Source organism: Silurus aristotelis, assembly GCF_946808225.1.
Source record: "Silurus aristotelis genome assembly, chromosome: 12".
In the NCBI taxonomy this organism is placed as follows: domain Eukaryota; kingdom Metazoa; phylum Chordata; class Actinopteri; order Siluriformes; family Siluridae; genus Silurus; species Silurus aristotelis.
Window position 1 is genome coordinate 28,316,652 of NC_139585.1, and position 25,940 is coordinate 28,342,591.

At 37.1% G+C, this 25,940-nt stretch overlaps 1 protein-coding gene across 2 annotated transcripts; it reads left to right on the forward strand.

Annotated features, from left to right (window-relative positions):
* Positions 1–1,991: 1,991 nt before the first annotated feature.
* On the forward strand, positions 1,992–22,408 carry pth3r (parathyroid hormone 3 receptor). Of its 2 annotated transcripts, none has more exons than XM_083557132.1 (13): positions 1,992–2,574; positions 9,627–9,732; positions 11,629–11,739; positions 13,827–13,951; positions 14,398–14,492; positions 15,966–16,116; positions 17,003–17,156; positions 17,384–17,444; positions 17,616–17,682; positions 17,795–17,889; positions 18,732–18,873; positions 18,992–19,033; positions 20,675–22,408. In XM_083557132.1, the coding sequence occupies exons 1-13, from the start codon at positions 2,518–2,520 to the stop codon at positions 21,125–21,127; spliced, it is 1,659 nt and encodes a 552-aa protein (XP_083413258.1). In that variant the 5' UTR covers positions 1,992–2,517; the 3' UTR covers positions 21,128–22,408. The 2 variants fall into 2 exon arrangements, with proteins under 2 accessions (XP_083413258.1, XP_083413259.1); XM_083557133.1 differs by having other exon boundaries at positions 11,632–11,739.
* Positions 22,409–25,940: the final 3,532 nt, after the last annotated feature.

The window sequence follows — 25,940 nt, forward strand, 5'->3', positions numbered from 1 at the left end:
GGGGATACATTAAAAGTTTGGATTCAGTGACCATTTCTTATAGTAATGATGTGTTTCTTGCCATAATGTGGATTTGTACAGTAGTTGTAGTAGCACTAGTAAGGCTATTGATTCTGTACTAACCTTTTTCTCTGCACAAGACAACTGATGGTCTAAGGCACATTAGGAAGACAAGAAATGTCCGAATTTCATAAATTTATACATGTTCTTTCATAGTTTAGATGTCCTCAGTATTAATGAACAAAGTTGAAAATAATAGAAATAAAGGAAAAGGTTTGAATGGTTTTGTACATTTAATTCTTCTCTGGAGAGAAGAATTAAATGCTCAGTATGCATCTCTAGACTTTAGGTTCGATTTGTTTGGGGAGTTTCTGAGATCTGGCACCACCTACTGGTCAGGGCAAAAAATATTCTGAGAAGTCATGATGCACTCTGGACACTAGGGCTCATTTATCAGTCTTTTTAATTTTATTTTGATAAAGTTGTTTGTGTATTTCCATAAGCCAAAAGTTGCTGATAAGTTTTGCCAGATTTGAAAAAGCTCTGGCAGTGCTTATTCATTTTATTGAATGCTGCTTGCCTGTGTTTTCCCTGCGGCTAATTTGCATTTAGTGACGCCCACAAAATCAATCAATCTATCTATCTATCTATCTATCTATCTATCTATCTATCTATCTATCTATCTATCTATCTATCTATCTATCTATCTATCTATCTATCTATCTATCGCACATTTTAATGGGTGGGATGTATTAGGCAACACACAGTTTTCCAAGTTGCTGTGTTGGAAGCAGGTGTTCATGGTATTCCCAGCAACGGGCTCATTGATGTGTGAGGAAAGACGGCAAGTCCATCTGTTCCGTTTGCTAAAAAAAAAAAAAAAGTGAATGCTGGCTCCGATAGAAAGAAGTCAGAATGGTTTGGTATGGAGCAACATATCTAAAGAGTGGTTAGAGGGTCCATTCTGACTTCTCTACACAACCCAAAGCTCCTACAATGGCCATGTGAGCATCAGAACTGGACCACAACAGAAGGTCTGATTAATCACATTTTCTTCTACATGGTGTGGGGATGACGGTCACCTGGGAAAAAGATGGCACAAGGATGTGCTGTGTGAAGAAGAAGTGACAGTGTGATGCTCCGGGTGATGTGATGTTCTGCTGGGAAACCTTTTGTCCTAGCATTCTCGTGGATGATACTTTGACATGATGTACCATCCACCCCCTCATGGAAATGGTATTTGCTCAATGGCAGTGTCCCCTTTCAGCAGGTTCATTCTTCCTGCCCATCCACAACAACTTTTCAGTGGTTTGAGGAGCATAACATAGAGTTCAAGATGTTGGCTCAATCTCCAAATTCCTCAGCTTTAAGTCTGACCAAGCGTCTGTTGGTCAAATCCATGGAGGCTCCACTTTCAACTCCAACCATTTAACTTACAGGGTCCTAAAGGATCTGCAGGTAACATCTTGGTGCCAGATGCCACAGGACATTTTCAGAGGTTTTGAATTTTTCAGTGAGTGGGTTCTAGAACATATGCAAGGCTCTGGTCACAGAGTTAGCATGCTAGCTTGAGCTAGCATAACTGACTGAAAGGCACGTAAACATTGGACTTTGGGAAAATGTGTTTTATTTTTTAAAATATGGAAAAAGGTATTTTATAAAGGACAGAAATAATAGCAAATCATTTATCTCTAAAAATCAACAACTACAAAAATTTGCCTCAAAGTTTAGCAGACACATAAATGTTCCAAACAATTTTCTTTTTTTTTTTTTTTTAGGAAAAAAAAGCAGACAGAAAGACTGAGTGATACAGAAGTCAGAAATGACTGAATAGAAAGAAAAGAGAGACAGACACAGAGAAAGGGGAGGGATTGAGAGAGAAAGACAAACAGAACAAGAAACACAGAAGGTAAAAATAGAAGGAGAAAGACGGAATGAAAGACAAAAAAAACCCAAATGATAGAAAAAATCTTGAGGGATAGAAAGACACAGATAGAGGTAGGGAAAGACAGATAGAGTGAGAGGGGAAGAAAGAGCAATGTAGAGAAAGAAAGACAGAATGATAGAGAGCCAGCAAGCAAGCAATAGAAGTGGGGAGAGAAGTTAGAGAGAGAAAAACGAATAGAGGGAGAGGGAGAGACAATAACACAGAAAGAGGGATAGAGAAGAAGAAAAAAGAGAGCTTGTTTTATCATGCAGTAAGGGGTTAATAGGGGGCTTAAGGTCCATCTCTTTCTCACACACACACACACACACACACACACACACACACACACACACACACACACACACACACACACACAAACACTGAGCTGTAAAAGCAGGAGAAGCAGGAGCAGTGACTCGACCGTCGCACCAGGAGACACAACAGAGAGCCCAAGACGGAGTACATTCAGTGTGTGGATGCCGCAGAGACCCTCATGATGAACGAACATGTCTGAGCACCTGGTGCCCACCTTGGCATTCTCCACAGGGAAATGTTCTTCAGGTTGAAGAACCAATGAAAGTGTGGAGCTAATGGAGCTCTCTACAGCAATCGTGTTCTTCGGCGTGATGATGACGGCGAATGCACTGGTGAGTTCCTGATCTTCAGCTCCTACGTGTGCATATCAAACGTGTGTCCAATAGGACGTGTCTAAAACCAGCAGAGAAAAGAAAGAAAAAGAAAGAAGGGGAGAATGACAGAAAGAAAGATAGAGAGAGAAAAGAAAGAATGAAAGAAAAAGTACGAGGGATAAGCAGAAAGAGAAGGATGGTGACAAATGGAGAAAAAAGTGATGGAGAGAAAGTAATAAAGAATGACAGAGATAGGTAGAGGAATGTGCAGAATAAAAGAAATGAACAGAGAGAGAGAGAGAGAGAGAGAGAGAGAGAGAGAAACGAGAGAAGAATTGATAGATTTATTCAATGTTCATCATTTGATTGTATTGTTTCAGCTTTTAACCATAAGAAAAAAATAACAATGCTTCTGGAGCTTCATACGCCGCATAAATTAACAAATTAATGAATAAACAATGAATATTTATAAGTCTTGGGTAGTGTGGGATATTTTACCAAGCAGAAGAACAAAAGTACCTGCTGTATGTATCACTATATGGACAAAAGTTGGTGGACATCAGACCATGAGATTATGATGTGCTTCTTGAACGAATTTTAAACAAATTCACTATTACTTGCGCAGATCCTCAGACCGGCAACTTTACGTGTACTTAAGTGCAATTTAATTGAAGTAACAGTACTTTTAATTGAGTCGAATAAATTATGACTCTTTCCACCTCTAAAAGCAGCTTTTTGGACAATGTTCCTTGTTAAAAAAAAAAAAAAAAAAAGCTATAGAAATAGAATTGAATTAAATATATGCTTCTGAGGAACTTTCCGTTGTGGCTGCAAATGTCCACCAAAATCAATTTCCTGTTAAATCCTGCGATTTTGGATGTTTTCAATTGCTATAATACTGATGTTTGTGTGAGTGGTGACGATGTTTTAGAAATCAGAAGAAAAAACAGAAGAACAAGATTTCTTATGGTAATACCAGACATGAATATTCAAATTCAAAATTCAAATTGGTCACAGACACATACATACAAATACACTTTATTATTATTATTATTATTATTATTATTTTTATTATTATTATTATTATTATTATTATTATTATTATTATTATTATTATTATTATTGTGATTCTGAGCCATATATAGTGTAAAACTTAATTGTGGCAATAAAGCATGATTGTTTTCTGATAGTGCGAAGTGCTCATGCATATTTAATACCTGCCCTTCAATAGGATCGATATTGAAATGCATTATTTAATGCTACTTCCACAATGCGGTAAATATATTATTTTCTTTGTATCAGTACTATTTGAGAAATTCAGAAATAGCCCGAGGGTGTCATCAGGTCTGTCACCTTTATTGAAACCCCAGTGTATAGCAGAGTTTTGTTATTTAGAAAAAACAGCATTTTGGAATCAATCTACTTACAGAATACATTAACACATCCACCTTAGATCCATTGTATTGTCTTGCTGGTTTGACGTTGTTCTGGCATGGCAGAGATCGCTACCAAGCTAGCATGAACACCATGCTAACTGTTTTCTTGTATGGCTGCCTGAGGGTCTGAATTTCCTTTTTTTTAATTGCTGTCAGCATTTAAATGAAGGTTTGTCGCAGTTCAGTGAAGCAGAAAATCAGTCTGTAGTAAAGAACGTTTGAAAAGTCATATACTTCCATCAACAACACCTCAGGATTTATTCATTCATCCTGTCGTTTACATGTACAGTCTGTTTTTTTAATAGTACATATTTTTCTCTGTCCTGTATTAGACGTATATTTGGGCCTTTATTAGATATTTAGTCTCGCTTAAGATATGTTTGGTTGGACATGTAAATAATACAATTTATGGAAAGTAAATGTTTAGTTTGGTCTAAAAAAATTGTCATCTTTGTCTAGTAAACGTTTAAGTCGGTCTTAGTTGATGTTTAGTTCTGTCTTTGGACATTAGACATTAAGTCTCTCCATACTGGATGTTAAATATGTCTTTTAAAGATGTATTATCTGTCCAGTTTAGCTTTGTTTTTAATAAAACCTTTAGTCTGGTCTATAGTAGATGTTAGTTTGACATGCAGTCTGTTCTATAAAAGACGTTTAGACTGGTCTTTAGTAGATGTTAAGTCTGTTCTATAGAAGACGTTTAGACTGGTCTTTAGTAGACACGCAGTCTGTTCTATAGAAGACGTTTAGACTGGTCTTTAGTAGACACGCAGTCTGTTCTATAGAAGACGTTTAGACTGGTCTTTAGTAAACGTTTAGTCTGTTCTATAGGAGACGTTTAGACTGGTCTTTAGTAAACGTTTAGTCTGTTCTATAGAAGACGTTTAGACTGGTCTTTAGTAGACGTTTAGTCTGTTCTATAGAAGTCGTTTAGACTGGTCTTTAGTAGACGTTTAGTCTGTTCTATAGAAGACGTTTAGACTGGTCTTTAGTAAATGTTTAGTCTGTTTTATAGAAGACGTTTAGACTGGTCTTTAGTAAATGTTTTGTCTGTTCTAAAAAAAAGATGTTTAGACTGGTCTTTAGTAGACGTTTAGTCCGTTCTTTAGAAGATTTTTAGACTGGTCTTTAGTAGACGTTTAGTCTGTTCTATAGAAGACGTTTAGACTGGTTTTTAGTAGATGTTTTTTCTGTCTATTAAAATAACTTTTATTTAGACATTCTTGTCTGTCAATGAGAAGAAGTTTAGTTTAGTCTTAAGTAAAAGTGTAGTCTGATTCATAAAAGACGTTTGGTCTGTCTGTTAGAAGACGTTTAGTCTGTCTGTCCTTTAGTTGATGTTACTTTACTTTCAGTAGGTGATCCGTCTGTTTGTAAACATTTCTTTTGTTTGTTTATGGATATTTATTCTATAGCAGACATGGAAATAGTGATAACCTTGTTACATTAAATAATCTACAATAAGATTCCAGAGTCGTTACTTATCGCTGTATCTGTGTTTTATCGATGTACTGAGAAATGGCAGGACGGATAGTGAAATGATTCTGATTCAATTTCTAAACAGGGGCTGTTCTGCTGGTTTGGATGGGTCCATTAATAATTCTGTACACTGAAGATGGTTTGCACAGTTTTGTGTTCGTGGTGCTTCTAAACATCTTAATTTCTTGTTTTTTCTCCCAGTGGACTTTTGTTTGTGCTTGAGTCCAAAGCAATTAAGTCTGTTGCTGGAAGGTTGAATTGATATAACTGAGAACTGATAATTAACATCGGGTAATATTGACATTTTTATAGCAGCTACTCTGCAATTACGGTGATTGGTAGATTCAACCATCATTGCAAATATTTTTTTGCACAGGAGACTAAAATCGACTTAGAATAGGTCTAAGAGCTTGTGGCAAATGTTGATGGTAGGGGGTGCTTAATATTTACAATTTGTTTAATTGCCTGCTTGAACGATAAATAACTTGCTTTGGGCAAACTCCATTTGAGCAATTGGCTGAATTCATGTTCCTGTAGGGGAGTGCTTAGTCAGAAGCTACATTGTTCAATCAAAAAGCAATTCTGTTCTTTACATGTACACGTCATTTGTGATGCTTCAAAGACTAGTCGAAGTGGCTGCTCGATGACCTGGATCAAAACGCGATTCCTTTCCTTTTTGAAAAACAGCAGTGCAAGAAATTGATTTGAACCCGGGGCTGATTGGTTGGCCTTCTTGGTACACTATTATTTGAACTATTTGCAAAATTACCTGCATTTTAAGGTCTTTAGTGCATGTCTTACCTATCATATCATAGAAACCTCATGTCCTGCAGGTGGTAGTGGGGACCTCATCAGGCAATGGATCAATAATCCACTCAAGTGCTGATGTTGTCCACTTTATTTTACATCTAGTCTGTCCTTTATTAGACATTATTCTGCATTTGAGAAACTGTAGAATGTCCTTTATTAGAAGGTTGTTTTGCTTATATTCGATATATATATATATATATATATATATATATATATATATATATATATATATATATATATATATATATATATATATATATATATAAAAGACGTTTAGACTGGTCTTTAGTAAATATTTAGTCTGTTTTATAGAAGACGTTTAGACTGGTCTTTAGTAGACGTTTAGTCTGTTCTATAGAAGACGTTTAGACTGGTTTTTAGTAGATGTTTGGACTGTATCAGGAAAACTGTAGTTAGACAGCTGATAGGGGTCAAGGTCAGGTTTCTTAATTAAAGGGGTTGATAACTGCTTTTTTTTTTAATTATTTAGGTACATAACCAGTGCTGATGGAGGAGTTTATTATTTCTAGAACAGGTTCAATTACTTATTGGAATGATCTGGAAAGAAGTTGATGATTTTGTTCAGAAATAAATGAGATGAGTAAAACTTTGCAATTGATTATCTGTTGTAATATACTATCCACAGGATTATTTATAGAATCGTTTGGATTTTAATTAATAGTCAATCATCAAGAAATCATCACTGCCTATTGACGGTGTGCATGTTAGTGCGGTGCTTCTGTGTTATTTTCTATGATGGTAGATGTTTACAAGTAAACGTCACTTTCTGTGATGGACTGACATCGCATCATGGATGCAATTTCCCTGCTTTGCTCTAAAGTGTTTTGCAATCAGGATCAGGAAGCTTTCTGAACGTGAGTGTGAGTGATGCATTGCTATAAATTCCCTGTGGGTGAAATGTCATTTAGGAGAATTGATGTCCATTTATGCTCACAGTCGCTAATTTCATTTGTCTAACAATAAAACAAACACAGGCACAATCTGCTCAGGCGCTTAGACGCTATTTCTATTCATCGTGGTTCACGGGGCTTGATGAAACGAGTTACGGCTGATAACGTCTAAACGAAGCATTTTAAATGAAGGAACGATTTACGATGGATAATGATCTGAGGAGGAGTGTGAGCGGGGGGACAAACCTGATTCTGATCTGATACTGATGAGATCGGACGATGACAATCCAGTCGACTCTTAATGGGATCCTAAGAAACATTATTGTTTTTTCAGTAAATTTGATTCATTTTTGTTTCATCTTGTTTTAGAATTTTATGGCTACATCCAGTCACTTCCAAAAGTAATGGAACAGCATTGCGAATTTTGTTTTTGCCGCACACTCGAAACATTTGGGTTTGAGATCAGAAGAAGAATATGAGAAAATACATCGAAATTGCGTTATATCCACCTCCACGTCCCACGTCCGCAGCCCATCAAATTATCGGGTCTGCAAAAGTATTGGAACGGAGACTCAAAGTAAAACGAACAACACGATATTTGTTTTAAGTTGGCAAGCCACCAATTACGCCGATCTGTTACATTCATACATTTTGTGATGTTCTTCCAGAATTGTACCTCAATTTCTTTCGATTTCTTATTTGTTTTTAGGGGGCTTCCTCCCTTTAGTCTTTTTCAGAAGGTTTACTTTAAAGTCTGCCGATTGACTTAGCCAAACGAAACGTTCCTCCTTGTGTTGGCGGTGCGTTTTGCTGTAGGATGAAGTAGATTATTTTCCGAAACATTCGTACGGGACCGACGCACACGTACGCTTTCACACCGCTCGCATCTGCTACTTTTGCTCGGCGGTCGCGAAATGTATTTCGGGCACAAAAGCTTCTTGTGTTCGACTTTCCACCGTTTCCAGCGCGTAGAAGCGAGGAAGACGGGTTAGCGCCAAAGGAAAGCGAGGAATGGAAAGAGGGATTGAGAGAGTGAGACGACACGAAGAGGTTAAAGCAGGGCTGCCACATATCGCAGTACGGTGCAAGTATTTCACAACAGCTAGAGGCAACAGATCAGGCCAAAGGTTCTTTTAGTCACGGAAAGCCAGTAATAATAAAATTGAGTTCAGTGTCTGCCAGAAATGATTCTTATATAAAAATACTTTGCTGTAACAATAAAATGATCTAATTTCTTATGCAAATAATATTTGTGCCAAATTAACAACCATGAGGAAAATTTCCATGCAAATACAAACAATTTCTCAATTCTGTTTGTTATAATTCAATACAATTGTATTTATATTGCACTTTCAACAATGGACATTGTCTCTAAGCAGCATTTGCGAGACAATGGCAATTGTACCAAGGAAACCTTGAGAGGAACCAGACAGAATATTTATATTTCCATCATTGTTAAGGTTATCAGCTCAGGATTAACATCTATGTTCACAGGAACTCAGTTGCAGCCTTTAACCAATTTCTATTATTGTTAAATCCCTTACTATAAGAACAAAATGGTGCTTGAGCCACCAGTTTTCATTATTTAGCTTTTTTTTTTTTTATTATGTGGTGACTGCAAATTGAAGCCATAAGGTTTATTCATTGATTATGCTTTATTGTTTGCAGACCATAAAATTTTATGCATTATTTTAAACATCCCATTCCACATTTAGTTCCCATTTGCTGGTATAATAACCTCCACTCTTTTTGGAAGATGTTCAACTGAAACCTTCTGGGCCAGTGTGGGTGCAGGTTTTCATTCCAACCAATCAATGGTCACACCTGATAGTCACTGAAAATGAAGATCATTAGATTTGAACAGGTAGAATTTGGTGTGGACTTGCTTGGTTGGAATAAAAACCTGCACCCAAACTGGCCCTTTCTGAAAAAGATTGGAGACCCCTGCACTGGACCAAGCAGATCTTCCTGGAGCTGGCTTTGTATACAGAGACATTGTAATGCTGGAACAAGTTTGGGTCTTCTAGTAAAGGGGAAAATTTGTTTCTCTCGCATCCAAGACGTCCAATACAATTTAATCTAGCTTTGTGGTAACTGTTTGGGAAAGAACCACACATGGTTGGAAAAGTCAGGTGATATATAAAATATAGTTACAATTCTTGTTGTTGAATGTTTATGAAGCACCGTTTTTGTCCTGAAGGCATCCAAACACTTTAATCTAGAGCTTCAACTCACTTATTTAAAGCACTGGTGACTCCTTCCAGAAATGTCTAATATATGTATGTTTGTATGTATGTATATTTGGATTGAAAACCTGCACCCACACCAGCCCTTTGTGGAACAACCCTGATCTAAGAAATCTTAAGAGGTCTTAAAGTGATTGTCGGAAAGATCTCATTAAAATTTAATTTGCTTTTATTCCCCCTTATCACAGATCGACTCTGATGACGTCATTACTCGGGACGAGCAGATCTTCCTGCTGATCCGTGCCCGGGCGAGGTGTGAGAGAAACATCCGAGCTCGGCAGACTGTGCTCCGAGGTACGTTGTGGAGGGCGTGTAGTTAAAAAAAAATCAAATGATGGCAAGAGATACACAAAAAAGTGTACTTCAATCCAATCCAATCCAATTCTCTCCAGTTCTTGGGCAGCTTCTCGGAGAAGCTGTGGAACAGCTTTTGAAACTACACAATGAAATTTGCGTTATGACGGAAATGCATTTCTTATTTCCTAAAGAAAATCAATAATAGCAGATTCTGATTTTGGCCATCAACCATGATGGATGAATGTGTGTATGAATGCTTGGATGCTCGTAATTTCCAGAAGAAACTAAAACACAGCCTCTTCCACATTCCAAATTTTTTTCACACTCATCATGCAGCTCTTTCCAGAGCGGAAAAAAATTCAACAACAAGCGCTTTGTCTCAGGTTGCTCTCATTTATCAGTGAAATTCAGTTAGGTGTCATAAAACACACTAATGTAGCACCTGCCTTTTTTTTCTTCTTCAAAGGCCTTCTGATCCAATTTCCTGCACACAACACCATCCATAAATCCAGGTATCGGGCGTTTAGATCTTATTTATTCATCAGATTTATTTCTGTATCGACCTCACGGCACATCCACGCGCAATCGATCCCATTGTTACGCCGATGACGAGCATTTTTAATTACCAGTACCCGTTGTGCTGTTGGATTCTGGATGCTGAGTGTCACCAATTCCTTTTCTAGAACATATCACAGGTTCCTGTTTATTTGAAATGAACAGTTCAGGTTTAACAACGTCGACGAGGTGAAGTTTTCGATACGGCGATTCGACATCGTTTAACATTTCTGGAGTCTCCAGTGTCAGTGTATTCAATAAAGAGTTAAAGCTCTCGCTTACAGTTTTTTGAGGCCTTCAGGGCAGAAATGATTTTCATGAATGTTAAAAAAAAAGGTGTCATTTGTAATTCTGGTACATTTCCTTCTACATATGACTGAAAAAAAAAATATATGTGCAGTATGGATGGTTTGCAGACAACTGATCATAAGATTTGCATCTGCTTCCTGAACATCCCATTCCACATTTATTCCCCATTTGCTGTTATAATAACCTCCAGTCTTTTGGGAAGATGTTTCACTAGATTTTAAAGTGTACTTGTGGAGATTTGTGCTCATTTAGACTCAAGGGCATTAATAAACTGAAGTACTGATGTAGGTAAAGTAGGTTCCCTGGTGGTCTATTGGTAAGAATGCGGGGGAACTAACCCCAACCACTCTTAGTGCCGGTCCCAAGCCCGGATAAATGGGGAGGGTTGTGTTAGGAAGGGCATCCAGCATAAAAACATGTGCCAAATTAAACATGCGGATGGTCCGCTGTGGCGACCCCTAACAGGAGAAGCCGAAAGACAGTTTTTACTGATGTAGGTAAAGTAACGAGGCCTGGGTTGCAGTCAGTGTTCCAATTAATTCCAAAGGTGTTTAATAGGGTTGAGGTTAGAGCTCTATAGCAGTAGATCCACCACAACTCATGTAAAGCATATCTTCATGGAATTGACTTGGTGCACACGAGCAACGTCATGCTAAGAAATTGTTGGGTTTAATGATTCAAAGTTTTAATGATATCGCATCCAAAGACATGCTATAGAATTTATGTATCTCTAAGTTTGAGGTAACAGTTTTGGCAAGAAACCCATTTAATAATAGCAGATGATAGCCGATCCGGCTATTAAAACCGTCCGTGTGGAAACAAAGCTATCGTTCCTTTTGGTGTCATTTCATATTTTGTCTTCATGCTCTATGTTGAGTTTGGTGTTACTAATAATAAACATACATTTGCATAAAGCATCAATATTTATCTATGCACATGTATTAGTGTATACATTTTTTTTTAAGTATTAATTTACGGTGCATAAAGAATATTTATATATAATTATATACAATTTTCTTTTTTCCCCAGAAGGTGACTGCATGCCCGAGTGGGACGGTATCATCTGCTGGCCGAGAGGGAAATGCAATCAGCTTGTAGCGGTGCCTTGCCCCGAGTATGTTTACGATTTCGACCACAGAGGTCTGTATATCCGACGAATCAAATAACAATCTGAGGCTGTCATTTATGTTTGGCTACAAAATCCAAATAATCTGATTGGTTAAGGATATAACGTAGATTTACAGTAACACAACAAAAATAACTTGTATTATAACTTGTAGTAAAAATACAGTTTAGTGTTAGAGTGAGAATTTAGAGTTTAGGATTCCTGCTGTAGTAAATTAGCTGTAAGGTCATAAGAACTGAAGACCCTCGAAATATTTCAGTCGGAAAAAGTTTTTGCGTTTCTCGTCCAGAAGAAAATAAAGACCTCTACTTGTACAGAATGGATTAGATTTTTTTCTCATTGTACTCAAATTTTTCACTGAACTAAAATGCTAAAAAAAAAAATTCAATAATTGCATTTGAATTAAAACTGCAAAAGTTAATCAAATTACACAGTCGTTATTTATTAAAAAATGTGATGAAAATTTCTGGCTGCAACAACGCAACATTCGGCCCATGCACCTCAATCCATTTTGATTTTTAGCTCTGGATCTGCAATTAATAATGTTTATTTTTCAAGATCTTTTTTTAAAGGTTTTATATATATATATATATATATATAACTTGTACCAGTTGAAAAAAAAAAGAAAAAAAAAATATATATATATTATTATTTTTTTTCATCTGGTACAAGTTCCATATTTATTTAATTTATTTCCCTCTTTAAGGTTCACAAACTTTAGCTTTTATCTTTAATTAACTCCATATTATAAGCATTATTTTCTTAGTTATATAAGAAAAAGTCTATATAATAACTCTACCACTTTTGGATAAAGGATACAGTTGATGCTAATACAAGTCATATATCACATGACTTGTATCATTTTTGTTTAGTAAATGATAGACAAAGAACTTCTTGATGTCTTCTGTACATAGTTACAGTACAGTGGAACCTCGGATCTCGCGAGTTCCGAATTTTCGCGACCTTTTGATACGCCCCTTCCAACCCAGTAAAAACCCAAAGAACACTATACGAAATCGATTTAAATGAGTAAATAACACTATTTCACTACATAACACTTAATTATTAGACTATTTTAACAATACTTTATGTAAATTAACAGCAATTACATTTTAATTACTGCTTAATTAAAAAAAATTAAGTACAGGTACAGTAAAGTATGCAGTAGAGAAGTACAGTATAATAATACAAAATAAAAATAGTTTTAAAGCATTTTTTAGACAATTTTAATGAGATAAACCTTGATAGGAAATGTTAAAACTAGCGTTCTGAGCAGCTCGCGGTTGCTCACGAGCCGATCTGAATGAGAGTCGCCGGTCGGAATGAAAGTCGCGAGCATGCGAGGTCGCGAGCGCTGAGGCCGCGAGCTCCGAGGTTCCACTGTATACATAGTGTGTCTTGATCCAAGAATCAGGTTTATTGGCCAAGTGTGTTGACACACAGGAAATTTGGTTCCAGCTGTTAGTGAGTCTCAGAGTACAGATATCAATAAAAGTATACATTCAGCTTGGACTATACAAGACAAAACACACAAGACAAAACAAAAACAGACTATATAAGACAATACAGACAATGTGAGACAATATAGACAGTATGAGTATTAATATAGACAGTATGAGTATTAATATAGACAGTATGAGTATTAATCAAAGAATAAAAAAGTATTAGTCAGAATGACTACATTGGTAAAGATTCCCCTTCTTGCAGCGAGACACCCAGACGAAAACATTTTCACATTATTTTGATTTGAATATATTTACATTTTCTTCAGGCATTAAGAGTTTAGAGTTGCATTCCAGACATAACATGTCTTCTTGTTGATATTTAACTGTGATTTATTGTGTCTAATTTTTCAAACCAAAAACCTACATGCCTTCCCTCTTAACATCCTCCGTGGCCTTCCTCTTTTCATGACCAAACCGTTTAGCCTTTCTAACCTTGTCTCGTGTCTTTTTTTTCTTCTCAATGCCGCTGTCTGTAAACCATACGACATAGCAGGTCTCACCAACGTCTTATACACTTTCCCCTCCACTCTTTCAGATGCCCTTCTATCCAAATTTTGAATTGTAATTTGTAAATACAATTACGCTGATTTGTTAAGGTCATGCGTTCCGTAACTGCGATGCATTTGGAAGCTGGGAGCAGGTTCCCACCATCAACCGCACCTGGGCCGATTACACAGAATGCACAACCAAGCTACAGTCTAACGACGGCAGTCAGGAGGAGGTGTGTGTATTTGATATATCTGTGTGTGTTTTTTTATTTTTTTATTTAAGCTACTAAGGGCAGAATTATTAGCACCCTTGGTAAAGATTGGTTGGTAGAAAGCTCATGAAAAAAAAATCTCTTAATTTCCGTCTCACATTAATTGAGCAATATGAGAAAATTATTATTCTTTTTTTCAGTTGAGAACTTTCGAGCTGACTGTATGGAAATGTACATGATATTACATGGTCTGTGAGGTGGTATCAGAAAGTTCAGAGACTAGCGCACGACTTTGCCCAGTTTCACGCAAAATTTCGAAGTTCGGTGCTCCCTATGACCGTGCGTGAAGCCTCGTGCTGCCATCTGTTGAAACTAGACAGGGGAAAAAAATGCTAATAATAGCTTTCGTGACGATATGATACGTTTTACAGTGTTCAAAATCTAACAGTCAAATTTTTTTTCCTCAGGAGGTGTTCAGGAGGCTTCATGTGATATACACTACGGGTTACTCCATCTCTCTGACCTCGTTACTGGTAGCTGTCTTCATCCTCTGCTACTTCAAGTACGTTTTAAAATGGTTTCACACCCCCCCCCCGCCCCCTCCCCACACACATTTGATTTCCTCATCCGTTCGTCATTTTATCATTGAATTTCCATTAAATTAAATTTTCTATTTGCGTAGCGCCTTTAATATAAACCCAATATCATTTTTACCATCATTGCATTACCATTAACATCAATAAAAATCAATTCAATTCGAAACATCATTACAAATGGCGCAAATGGTTTCCAGGCAGATTGTCTGAAGCATCTCGTTGATCATTAGACAAGGACAAAGAATAACGCCAGGAATATTTTGCCTCTGAATCTAAAACACATGATAATCTTAGATGCGACAATGTTCAATGCTCGAGACATTTCTGGGTATTTAATATTAGCAGATATGAAGGAACAAGATTGAACCATGTCAGGTGATCAATGAGGCCCCAGAACTGTTGAGCGGCTAGCATCGTGTACCGAAACTTCAGCAATTGGTCTCCCATATAGAAGACAAACAGAAGATGTGATGCTATGGTAAAGAATGTAACATTTTTGAGACGTGTTGCAGCCATCAAATTCACAATTTTTCCTTAAAATTTAAGTCACAATTTAAACATTTGATGTTTTCTTTATTTTATTTTATTTTATTGTGAATAGAATATGGATTTATGAGATTCACAAATCGTTGCATTCTGGTCTTATTTACAATTTGCACAGTGTCACAACGTTTTTGTGAATAAAGTTGTAACACTTAATCACACCAAGCAATAAATGAGGGTGTAGTAGCGAACTGAATTCACAGAACTGACATGAGAAAACGAGGGCTGAACTGATAAGAACGATCCATGTTTAAAAAAAAGGACCAATGGCAAACAGGAAGCAAGGCCAACATAAACATTATTAATCCTGATCAATAATACATTAGTAGAAACAAGTGCTATACAAGGCTAAAGCACCAAGAATGACCTGAGTCGAAGTGATAACTAGCTAAAATAACAAAGAATGACCCGGGTCACGTTATATGTTAGGCTGAAAGAATACAAATGTACCAAGTCATGTGATCAATGCGTCTCGCATGGATGAGGTACCATTGTAAAGAACTAACATACGTCAATATATTTTAAGTGAGAAACCAAGTTGAATGAAATAGCCACAGGGATAAAGAAATAAAAGCACACTAGCTCAAATCGAAATAAAAACTATACACTTTATGAATGACACATAAGTATTTGGACACTTGAATATCTGATTCGTCCCCAAACGGTTCCCAGCTATGATGGAGGGACAAAATTGTCCAGGAGTGAAAGATCTGCTATAGAGCTCTGACCTTAAACCCTATGGGCACTAAATGTACCTATTTAATTATATACATGACTTTTATATTAAAAGAAAAAGTAACCAGGCCAAATTATAAACTAAAATAAATAATATGACACACCGCAGCATGATGTATAACTGAGCCGACGATTTAACGCATTTTTACTTTTCGTTCCAGACGTTTGCACTGCACCCGTAACTACATCCACACGCACCTGTTCACTTCCTTCATATGCCGAGCGCTCAGCATCTTCGTGAAGGACGCTGTGCTCTACACCGAGGAGGACAACAAACCAGAGTACGGAGAAGGGGGAAGCCAGACACAGATGGTACACACATACACACATATGCTAAGTATTTAAATGCTTTTTTTTCTTTCTTTCTTTTTTTTTTTAAGCTGCATTTTTGTATATTCCAGACTTAAGAGTCGGTTGAATTGAATCAGTTCACAAAACAACACAAACAGTAACGAAAGTTGATGCGAAGCACTATTAAGAAAAAGGACACAAAAAATGGTCGAAAATATACCAAAAAATTACCCAGACAAATTGCCAAAGAAGGTAAAAGTAGCTGAATTTGCCTATGCAAAGGGATGAAAAAAAACAAACAAAAAAAACAAAACAAAGTAAGAACAATGACTTACACCAAAAAAACAAAAACAAAGTTAATTTGGATCTCTATGCGCTTTCCGGGGGGAAAAAAATAAAAATAAAAATATTTTTGCTAATGAAAGATAAAATAAAAAATTCTTTATTCAAACTCTTTATTGAATTGATCGGATTTATTCCTATTTTAAAAAATACTAATTAAATAAAGATTTTAGATTGGATGTTAGATTGGAAATATTGTGCATAAATAATACATTTATTTATTTATTTATTTATTTATTTATTTATTTATTTATTTATTTATTTATTTATTTATTTATTTTTTATTTTTTGTGCATGCCAGTACGAATCTGTTTTTCTGCTTTCGAGATAAAAAAAATTAATAATGGTGTCGTAATTTACCTTTTGTTTTTGTTTTTATGTATTTATTTCTTCACTTTTGCTAATTAGCAATTCTATTAAAGCGAAAATCCCACTCTAACTTCTGACCGACCGAATAAGTTTGATGCAATTAAGAAATCTGCATTATGATTTGCATTCCTCAAGTACCTTTTCTGTCTAACGTGTTATTATTATTATTATTACTATTACATTCGGATGGACTCAGGTGGGCTGTAAAGTCGCTGTGACCTTTTTTCACTACTTCCTGGCAACCAATCACTACTGGATCCTGGTGGAGGGCTTGTACCTGCACAGTCTAATCTTCATGGCTTTCCTGTCAGATAAAAATTACCTATGGGCTCTTATCATCATAGGCTGGGGTGAGACGTCCATGTTCTTTCTGAAGTTTCATTATCAGCCTGGTTTTATTGCAAGGGCTCAGATCTACAATGTAGAGAAAAACCGAGACTCCTTAATAAACAGGTCGTTCTGTTGTTCTTCACAAGCAATGCTTACGTTGGTGAAACTATATTTAGAAAGATCCTAAAATAAAAATGGCGGTTTTGTATTTCGGTCGTAATGATTGATCTTCCACCTTTTGCTGCAGGTGTTCCAGCTGTGTTTGTCTCAATTTGGGTCAGTGTTCGAGCCTCGCTGGCTGATACTCAGTAAGTTTCATTTCACTTCTATTCTATGTACTTTTAGAGGTATGGTTTTTCTAAAAACAGATCATTTACGGTGACTTGCAGCTGTAATATTCAGAACTCTAGCTCATAGTGTTGGTTCGGAATTGTTTTTAGTAACGATGAAATAAATTAACATCAGTATTGGTGTTCCAGATGTTGGGATATCAGCGCCGGGAATGTGAAATGGATTTTTCAAGTTCCGATCCTTGCAGCCATTGCTGTAAGCAAACCTTTGCTTCCTATTTAAATGATATTCTTCTTGATTTCTTTTTTTTTTTTTTGTAAAGAATTTATAATCTCTAACCGTCTTGCATTCCTCCCTTTCTCTCCAGGTCAACTTCTTTCTTTTCCTCAACATCATCAGGGTTTTGGCTTCGAAGCTGTGGGAGACGAACACAGGGAAACTGGACCCGAGGCAGCAGTACAGGTCAAACACAAAGTTCTTTAAAAAAAAAGAAAAAAAACCATACCTAATGATCAAAATAGAGGTGTTTGAGCTATAAACAAGGTAAAAGAATGAAATGAAATTAAAGGAAGAAAAACAAAAGTGTAAACAGTGCAAGTGAGTGAAAAAAAAACCTTATTGCAATGAAAAGTTTTGATTAAAAAAAAAAAAAAAAAAAAAAAAAAAAAGCAAAAAGGAATCATGTAAATCAATAAAATATTTTAAAAGTAAGAAATGTTACTTAAGGGAAAAAATTGTATATATTCCTAATAAAAAAAAAAAATATATATATATATAAAAAATTGTGGATATTCTTTAGATTTCTTTTGATCATTTGATTTATTTAGATTTATTTGTTTTTCTTCTATTGTGAATAAAATATGGATTTATAAGATTTGCAAATCACGGCATTCTGTTTGTATTTACATTGTGCAAAGCGTCCCAACAATTTTTTTTTCCGGAATCGGGGTTGTATTTATTAGATATATAGTAGATCTTTTATTCTATTATTAATATTATTATTATTATTCAATAGAAAAACAAAGGAAAAAGTACATTCTTTTTCATTTTTATTTATTTGACATTTTCTCAAAAAAAAAAAAAAAAGGAAGCAGAAATGTAAAGAAAAAAAAGAAAAAAAAAAGAAATAATATTTAACATAAATAAATAAAAATCGTTAAATAGTAAATATAAATATTACCTGTACAAGTGTATGTTTGCTTCTGGAGGTAAAAAAATCGCTTTGGAACCACCAAGTTGCATCAACTCAGTGTAGCAGCATCATCAATCATATGTACCAATAGTCTTAACGTGTCGTTGGACAGAAAGCTGCTGAAGTCGACTCTGGTGCTGATGCCGCTCTTCGGGGTGCACTACATGGTGTTTATGGGTCTTCCTTATACAGAGGTCACCGGGCTGCTCTGGCAGATCCAGATGCACTACGAGATATTTTTCAACTCGTTACAGGTAAATTCTCCTAGTGGTTAAAACTTATGAACATTACTTTATCCACATACCCAATCATTAATATTTACACGTATGATATTTGTTTTAGGGTGATATTTTTTCTTTTTCTTCCTTCAAGGGTTTTTTTGTGGCCTTCATCTACTGTTTCTGCAACGGAGAGGTACTACGCATTTAAACAATAGAATTAATGAATAACCATATATTAATAAACCTTCATGGTTATCTGCTTTGGATTAATGAATCTAAAATACACTGGATAAGGTCCTGTTTTATGAGCATAGGTTCAGATACTGTTGCGAAACCTAATTACAATTATTTCCTGCTCCAGTATGATACATGATGAAATGTGCAAAATGACCCAAATACGTCCTCGACAAATTCATATACATTTATTCTATAAATCCAATTAAAGAAAATAATCAGAATAGTGGATTTTACATGATAATAAACAAACGAATGAAAGAATTCATTTTAATAATTCTAAACAAATTAAATACAATTATATGCATAATGCAAAAAAAGGTCCCCTGGTGGTCTAGTGGTTAAGATGCAGCGCTCCCACCGCTGCGACCCGGGTTTGATTCCCGGTCAGGGAACCATCCCCAGCCACTCTTAGTGCCGGTCCCAAGCCCGGATAAATTTGCGTTAGGAAGGGCATCCAGCGGAAAACATGTGCCAAATCAAAACGTGCGGAGGATCCGCTGTGGCGACCCCTAACGGGAGAAGCCGAAAAGAAAGATATATGCATAATGCAAAAAAAATAAATAATAATAATAAATCATTAAATTGATAAACAAATGATGTGGGTATAATACACAGCTTCTCAATTTGAAACTATATTCAATTGAAATTTATTCAATCATTATTTTGGGTTCATCGAAATTACATGATGGTCTGAATTTTTCCTCAAGGCATGACATCAAACAGCACGCAATAAATAAATAAAATGATAATTATTGGTGCGTTTTGAACATCCCATTCCAAATTTAGTTCCCATCTACTGGTATATTAACCACCACTCTTCTGAAAGATGTTCTACTCGATTTTAGGGTGTGCTTGTGGTGTTAGTAAAGTCAGGTACTGATGTAGGTTAGAAGGTGGAGGAGGCCTGGTCAGTGTTCCAGTTCATCGTTTTCAATCGGGTTGGAGCTCTATAGCAGTGCTTGCATTTTATTTTCCCTTCACTTAAACTAGGAGACCCAAACCTGTTTCAGCAATCAGCAGTCAGCTCCTGCTTTACATGGGTTGAAAGATGGAAGGTCTCCTGCTATAGAGCTCCAACCTGATTGAACACGATGAACTGGAACGCTGACCAGGTCTCCTCCACCTTCTCACCTACATCAGTACCTGACTTTACTAACACCACAAGCACACTCTAAAATCGAGTAGAACATCCTTCCAGAAGAGTGGTGGGTAATATACCAGTAGATGGGAACTAAATTTGGAATGGGATGTTCAAAACGCACCAATAATTATCATTTAAATTATTTATTGCGTGCTGTTTGATTGTCATGCCTTGAGGAAAAGCCTTTATCAAGATTACAATGAACTAACAAAAAATAATCCGAACATAGAGAACACAGAGCACCGAATTAGTGATTTGATAGTTGTATTAATGGTCACATGGCACATCGTGGGTCTTATTTTTGCAGATCTACAGCTCTTGCCTTCGTCGAAGTTTGTGGCTTGTGGCTTTCCCATTAATAAGATTTGGCATCATTGCTTTACTTCCTGCAAATAAGTCAAGTCAGAAGTGAAATCAGAGTCATTTATATCCTGGAACTGTACTTGTTTCCTGCAGGTGCAGGCGGAGGTAAAAAAGGCGTGGCTAAGGCGGAGCCTCGCTCTGGATCTCAAGCAAAAGGCCCGTGTCGTCAGCAGCACTGGGGGCGGAAGCTGTTACTACGGCGGCATGACGTCACACACCACCATCCCTCAGAGCATCTGCCTTAGCGCTCAGGGGCCGATCCTGGCTCGGAACGTGGCCTTAGGTCTCAGAGGTCAATCGCACTTTGCGAGCTTTCCAGGGTACACACCTGGCGAGACAGCCGAGATCACGTTACCCACAATTCAGCCGTCGGAGCTAAGAAGCGCAGACGTCGCGGGGGCCGGGTACGAAACGTTGAACGTTGAGAAAAACACGGTACCTCATGAAGAAGAGGAGGAGGAGTTAGACAAAGAGCCATCGGTATGCTCCGTAGCCGAGGATCGTTCCAGTTCGGCGTCGCTCAAAGACCTGGAAACTATTCTCTGAAGTTTCTGTGCCCCGAAACTGTTCTTTATTATGTATTTTTAAGTATTCTGATTTACTCCAACACTACTGACCAGCATTTGTGTTTAGTTATAGATATTTATTTGACGATAGTCACAACCTACTGCATTGAAGCTAAGGCGCTAAGATCAGGTTTTAATCGATTCAGCTACGCCAAGCTACTAGCATTGATAGGCTGAAAAGATAAATACTGTAAATGTTGTGCTTTAAAGCATTTGTACTTTATGTGTACTTTCATGGCAAGGAATCCCCGTTAAGTTCGTTTCAGTTCCGGGTTTGTAGCGCAGGTGAAAAAGTTCAAATACTTTTGCACAAACCATTGTAAATAAAATAAATGTTTAGCATAAGTTAAATGATGAGAAAGAACGATGCTCTAAACATCTGCATGCAGTCAGTGTTGTTTAACATAGCGTTTAAAGCATAATGTGAAGAGTTAGCAGAAGGTTCTAGTAGGAGTAGCATGTTGCTAATTAGCCTGGCTTCTTTTTCTTTCTCAGTTTCCTGAAGCAACGCACACTGATCATATTATTCTTATTCTTATTGTTATTGTTACTGATTGTCTATTCAGTTCGATTTGTTTTGTAAACCATTGCTTTGTTTATATGAGTCTGACGTGTTTTTGTGTCGCTTGCTGTTAGCGTTAGATGCTAACGATTGGATCTAGCTGAGACTAGTTCTTTCTTTACAACTTTACTCCTTTCAGCTATCCGGCTGTACAGTCAGGTGCAAAAGTTTGATAAATGGATTTTCGGCATTACGTTATATAAATATGACTTTTTAATATTATTATAGAATTTTGTTGTAAATTCAATTCAAGTTTTTTTGTATAGCAATTTTAGCCATCGTCCTAAAGCAGCTTTACAGAGATATATAAGTTATAAAGTATAAACTCGCTGAGACATTAAGAGAAAGAAACTTTGAGAGGAACCAGACTCAAAATAGAACCCATTCCCAACCTCAACACCGAATGTCCATGTGTTATAGTTCCACAATTGTTCAGGTGCCATACAGGCAGAACTTCATAGATCTTTTGGCTGTTTATGTGGAACCATCCTGAGCTGCACCTCCAAATGAAGAGAATTCCTTCCAGAGGTACTTCAGATTGAATCAGATGGATCTAAAAAGAAGAATGGAACAGGGCACAAATTCATTTGTTTAAAATACAAATGTGATTCTGATGTGATTTTGTTGTTTTACAGTATTATATTGTCTTTTTTTTTTTTTTTTTGACAGGATGTTTTTAACTTCTTGGATTGTAAAATAATGTCCATCATCTTAAACAAGATACATAAATATGGCTAACTAGCATCATGTTTCTTGGCATCCGGTTTCTTTTTTTTCTCCTCAGACTTTTTGTTCATTCTTTTATTATTCCTACATTATGTTGACTGATGGCTCAAGCGCCAGATATTTCAATATTCCTCCGATTTCCTGTCAGGCCTGGGTTTTTCGCAAGGAAAGGACGCTTCTTGTGAAACGCGAAAGACGTGAGCTTTGAAAATCAAAGGCTCCATTGAATTTATACACACACACACACACTCAAACACACACACACACACACACACACACACACACACACACACACACACACACACACACACTACAAACACTACCATAAATCTTGAAATTCAACTGTCCGAGCAAACTGTTCTTGGAATAAAAGCAGGAAAAATCAAAAGCTGGAATTCAGGAAGTGTGCCATGTGTTGCCTCTGTAAATAGACAGAGAGAGAAAAAGAGATGGCTAAAAAAGCGATAGAATGACGTGTGTGCGCTTTTAATGTTTAAGGACTTTTGGGTTCCGGCTCTTTCTTTCCCAATCTAAAGAGATGACTCAGATGCGATGTTGTCTCAGACACTTTGCTCCTCCGTATTTACCAAACACAGCTTCAAGACCTGCCTTCGACTACTGCCCAATCCTCAAAGCACCGTCCCTTACGGTCCCTCCTGCAGGTGGTGAGCCCACGGGAAGGCGGCCCCACGTCACTCCGACGTCACGGACCTTGATATTTCCCTCGTAAGGGACCCCCAGAGCATAGAGGGTTAAGGGCCTTGCTCAAGGGCCCAAGAGTGCTGCCCCCGCGACCCGAATTACGGATAAGCGGGAGAAAATGAATGAAAGGATGAATGAGCTTCAAGACCTATTTTTTTCCAGTAAATCCAGTATGTGTAATACTCTTGTGGCTGAATAAGCACACAAGCACACTCCAGAATCTGGTGGAACTTCTTTCCAGAAGAGTGTGCGATTATTAAAACAACAAATAGGAACTAAATGGGGGGGAACGGGAGGTTCAGAAAGCACATACAAATCTTACGATCGAGTGCCGACAAACTCTCGTTGTTCAGTGCAGCAAAAACTTAACTTTATTTTTGTGTTATTTTTTTATTTCACTAGAAATTTTTAAAAATGTCACCCAAGAAAATCATTGAGGTGCTGGGAAAAGGAAAGTTAATAGAATTACCATCCAAACCAAGAAGGAAATAGTGGAAAAGTACGAGCGTGCTGCGGTAATTTGCGATGTATTTGTTTGTTAAAATAGGCAACAAATACTTTTTAAACGCAGAAATAAGCGATCGAATGAGGTCTCGGAACGGATTAAAATCGCTTTTACATTTATTCTTATGGGAAGTTCGAACGTATGAGCAAACGGACCTACGAGCAATTTTCACGAACGTATTATGCTCATCCGACGGGGTTTTACTATGAAATACACATTCAATTCTTTTCATTTATTCGTTTAGCACAATAGACGTTGTCCCAACTTTTGCGGAGATAAAGCTATATACGCTATAAAAAAAAACAAGAGTTTTTTTTCCCCCCTAATAATTTTAACAATCTATAACCAAACATATAGCGTTATTTTATTAATTTTTTTATTATATTATTATTTATTATTATAATAATAATAATAATAATAATAATAATAATAATAATAATAATGGGGGAGTGTTGGCTCCAGCGGTTAAGGCGCTGGGTTACTGCTCGGAAGGTCGGGGGTTTGAGCCCCGGTATCGCCAAGCTGCCACTCTTGGGCCCTTGAGCAAGGCCCTTAACCATCTATGCTCCAGGGGACCCTTACGAGAAAAATAAATCAAGGACCGTGACGTCGAAGCGACGTGGGGCCACCTTCCCGTGGGCTCACCACCTGCAGGAGGGACCGTAAGGGACCGGTGCTGAGAGGATTGGGCAGCAGTCAAAGGCGGGGGCCTTGACAGCCCGATCCCTGGACACGGAGAAGTGTCTGGGGAATCTGCTTAGACTGCTGCCCCCGCGACCCGAATTACGGATAAGCGGGAGAAGATGAATGAATGAATAATAATAATAATATAAAAATAATAAAACTATAATATCTAATATGTAGCCATTTACTATTGCCATTATTAATTGCCATTTGCTAATAAAAACAATAAAAGGTAAATTATTTTACAATTATTGTATAATAATTGATTATTATTTTATACGTTTCTATGCAAAATTCTAGAAGAGTTTGGCATATGATACTGCATTTGAAGTCTGGTTTTGTTTTTATTTGTAAACCTCCTTTTTTTCCAGCGACAGTTTGTCCTCAGTTTCTCCCTCTAGACAGCATGCCACCTTCAGCTCCTTCTGCATCCATCCTTTCTTCTGCCGGCTCTCGCTGCAGTCTGGAATTTCACAGAGCTGTTTCAGACACATATATACACCCACACACGCACATATCAATTACTCAACATCTGGAAAATGTACAGGCTTCACATGGGTTTGACTTGGCAAGCGATCATAAGATCATTTGACAGCATACCGACACACACACTTTATGGAAGGTTTGTGGACAGCTGACTATAAGATTTGTTTTTCGAAAATCCCATTCCACATTTGGTCTCCACACTTCTGGAAGATGTTCCCCTAGATTTTGCAGTATGCTTGTGGAGATTTGTGTGAGAATCTTTTAGCTACAAGGGGGTTAGTAAAGTCAGATACGGGTGTAGGTGTGGTGAAGAGGCCTGGGGTGATGTCGGTGTGAAAAATCATCCCAATGTTCAATAGGGTTGACTTCAGAGCAGGAGGAGATCTTCCACATCTTTAAACCAATGTAAAATTTATGGAGCTGGCATTGTGCACAGGGATATTGTCATAATGCTGGAACAGGATTGGATCTCCTAGTTCAAGGTGGAGGGAAAATGTAATTCTACAGCATTCTACATGGGTCTTGTACGGTACAAGTCCTGGAAAGTGGGCAGATGGTATAGAAAATGTGGACTGCAATGCTCAAAAATCACATATCGTACTTATGACCAGGTGACCCAATACTTTTGGCATTATAGTCAAGTCAAGTTTATTTCTATTGCGTGTTTCACAACAGACATTGTCTCAAATCAGGTTTAAAGAATTTAACAGTGAAGGTGAAGGTGTGTATTTATCCCTGATGAGCAGCTATGGCGACTGTAGCAAGGAAAAACTCCGTTAGATGTTATGAGGAAGAAACCTTGAGAGGAACCAGACTCAAAATGGGAACCCATCTTCATTTGGGTGACATCAAGAGTTTGATTATAGTCTTTAAACACTACAGAACACTGGAGAGTGAGAACTAACATGAGTACTGGAGTGTGAGATTATAAGTAATGTTCTTTCTACAGTCTTATACAGTCATTGTGGTTATAAAACTAGGAGCTACTGAGCAACTCATAAAATAGCTCAACATTTGCGATCATCACAGATCCAACACCAGCTTCTCCATGCCAGAGCATTTAAACACTCCAGGAGGTCCAATGTCAAAACTCCCCATGAAGTGGGATCCAATTGGCACTGGTTCGTC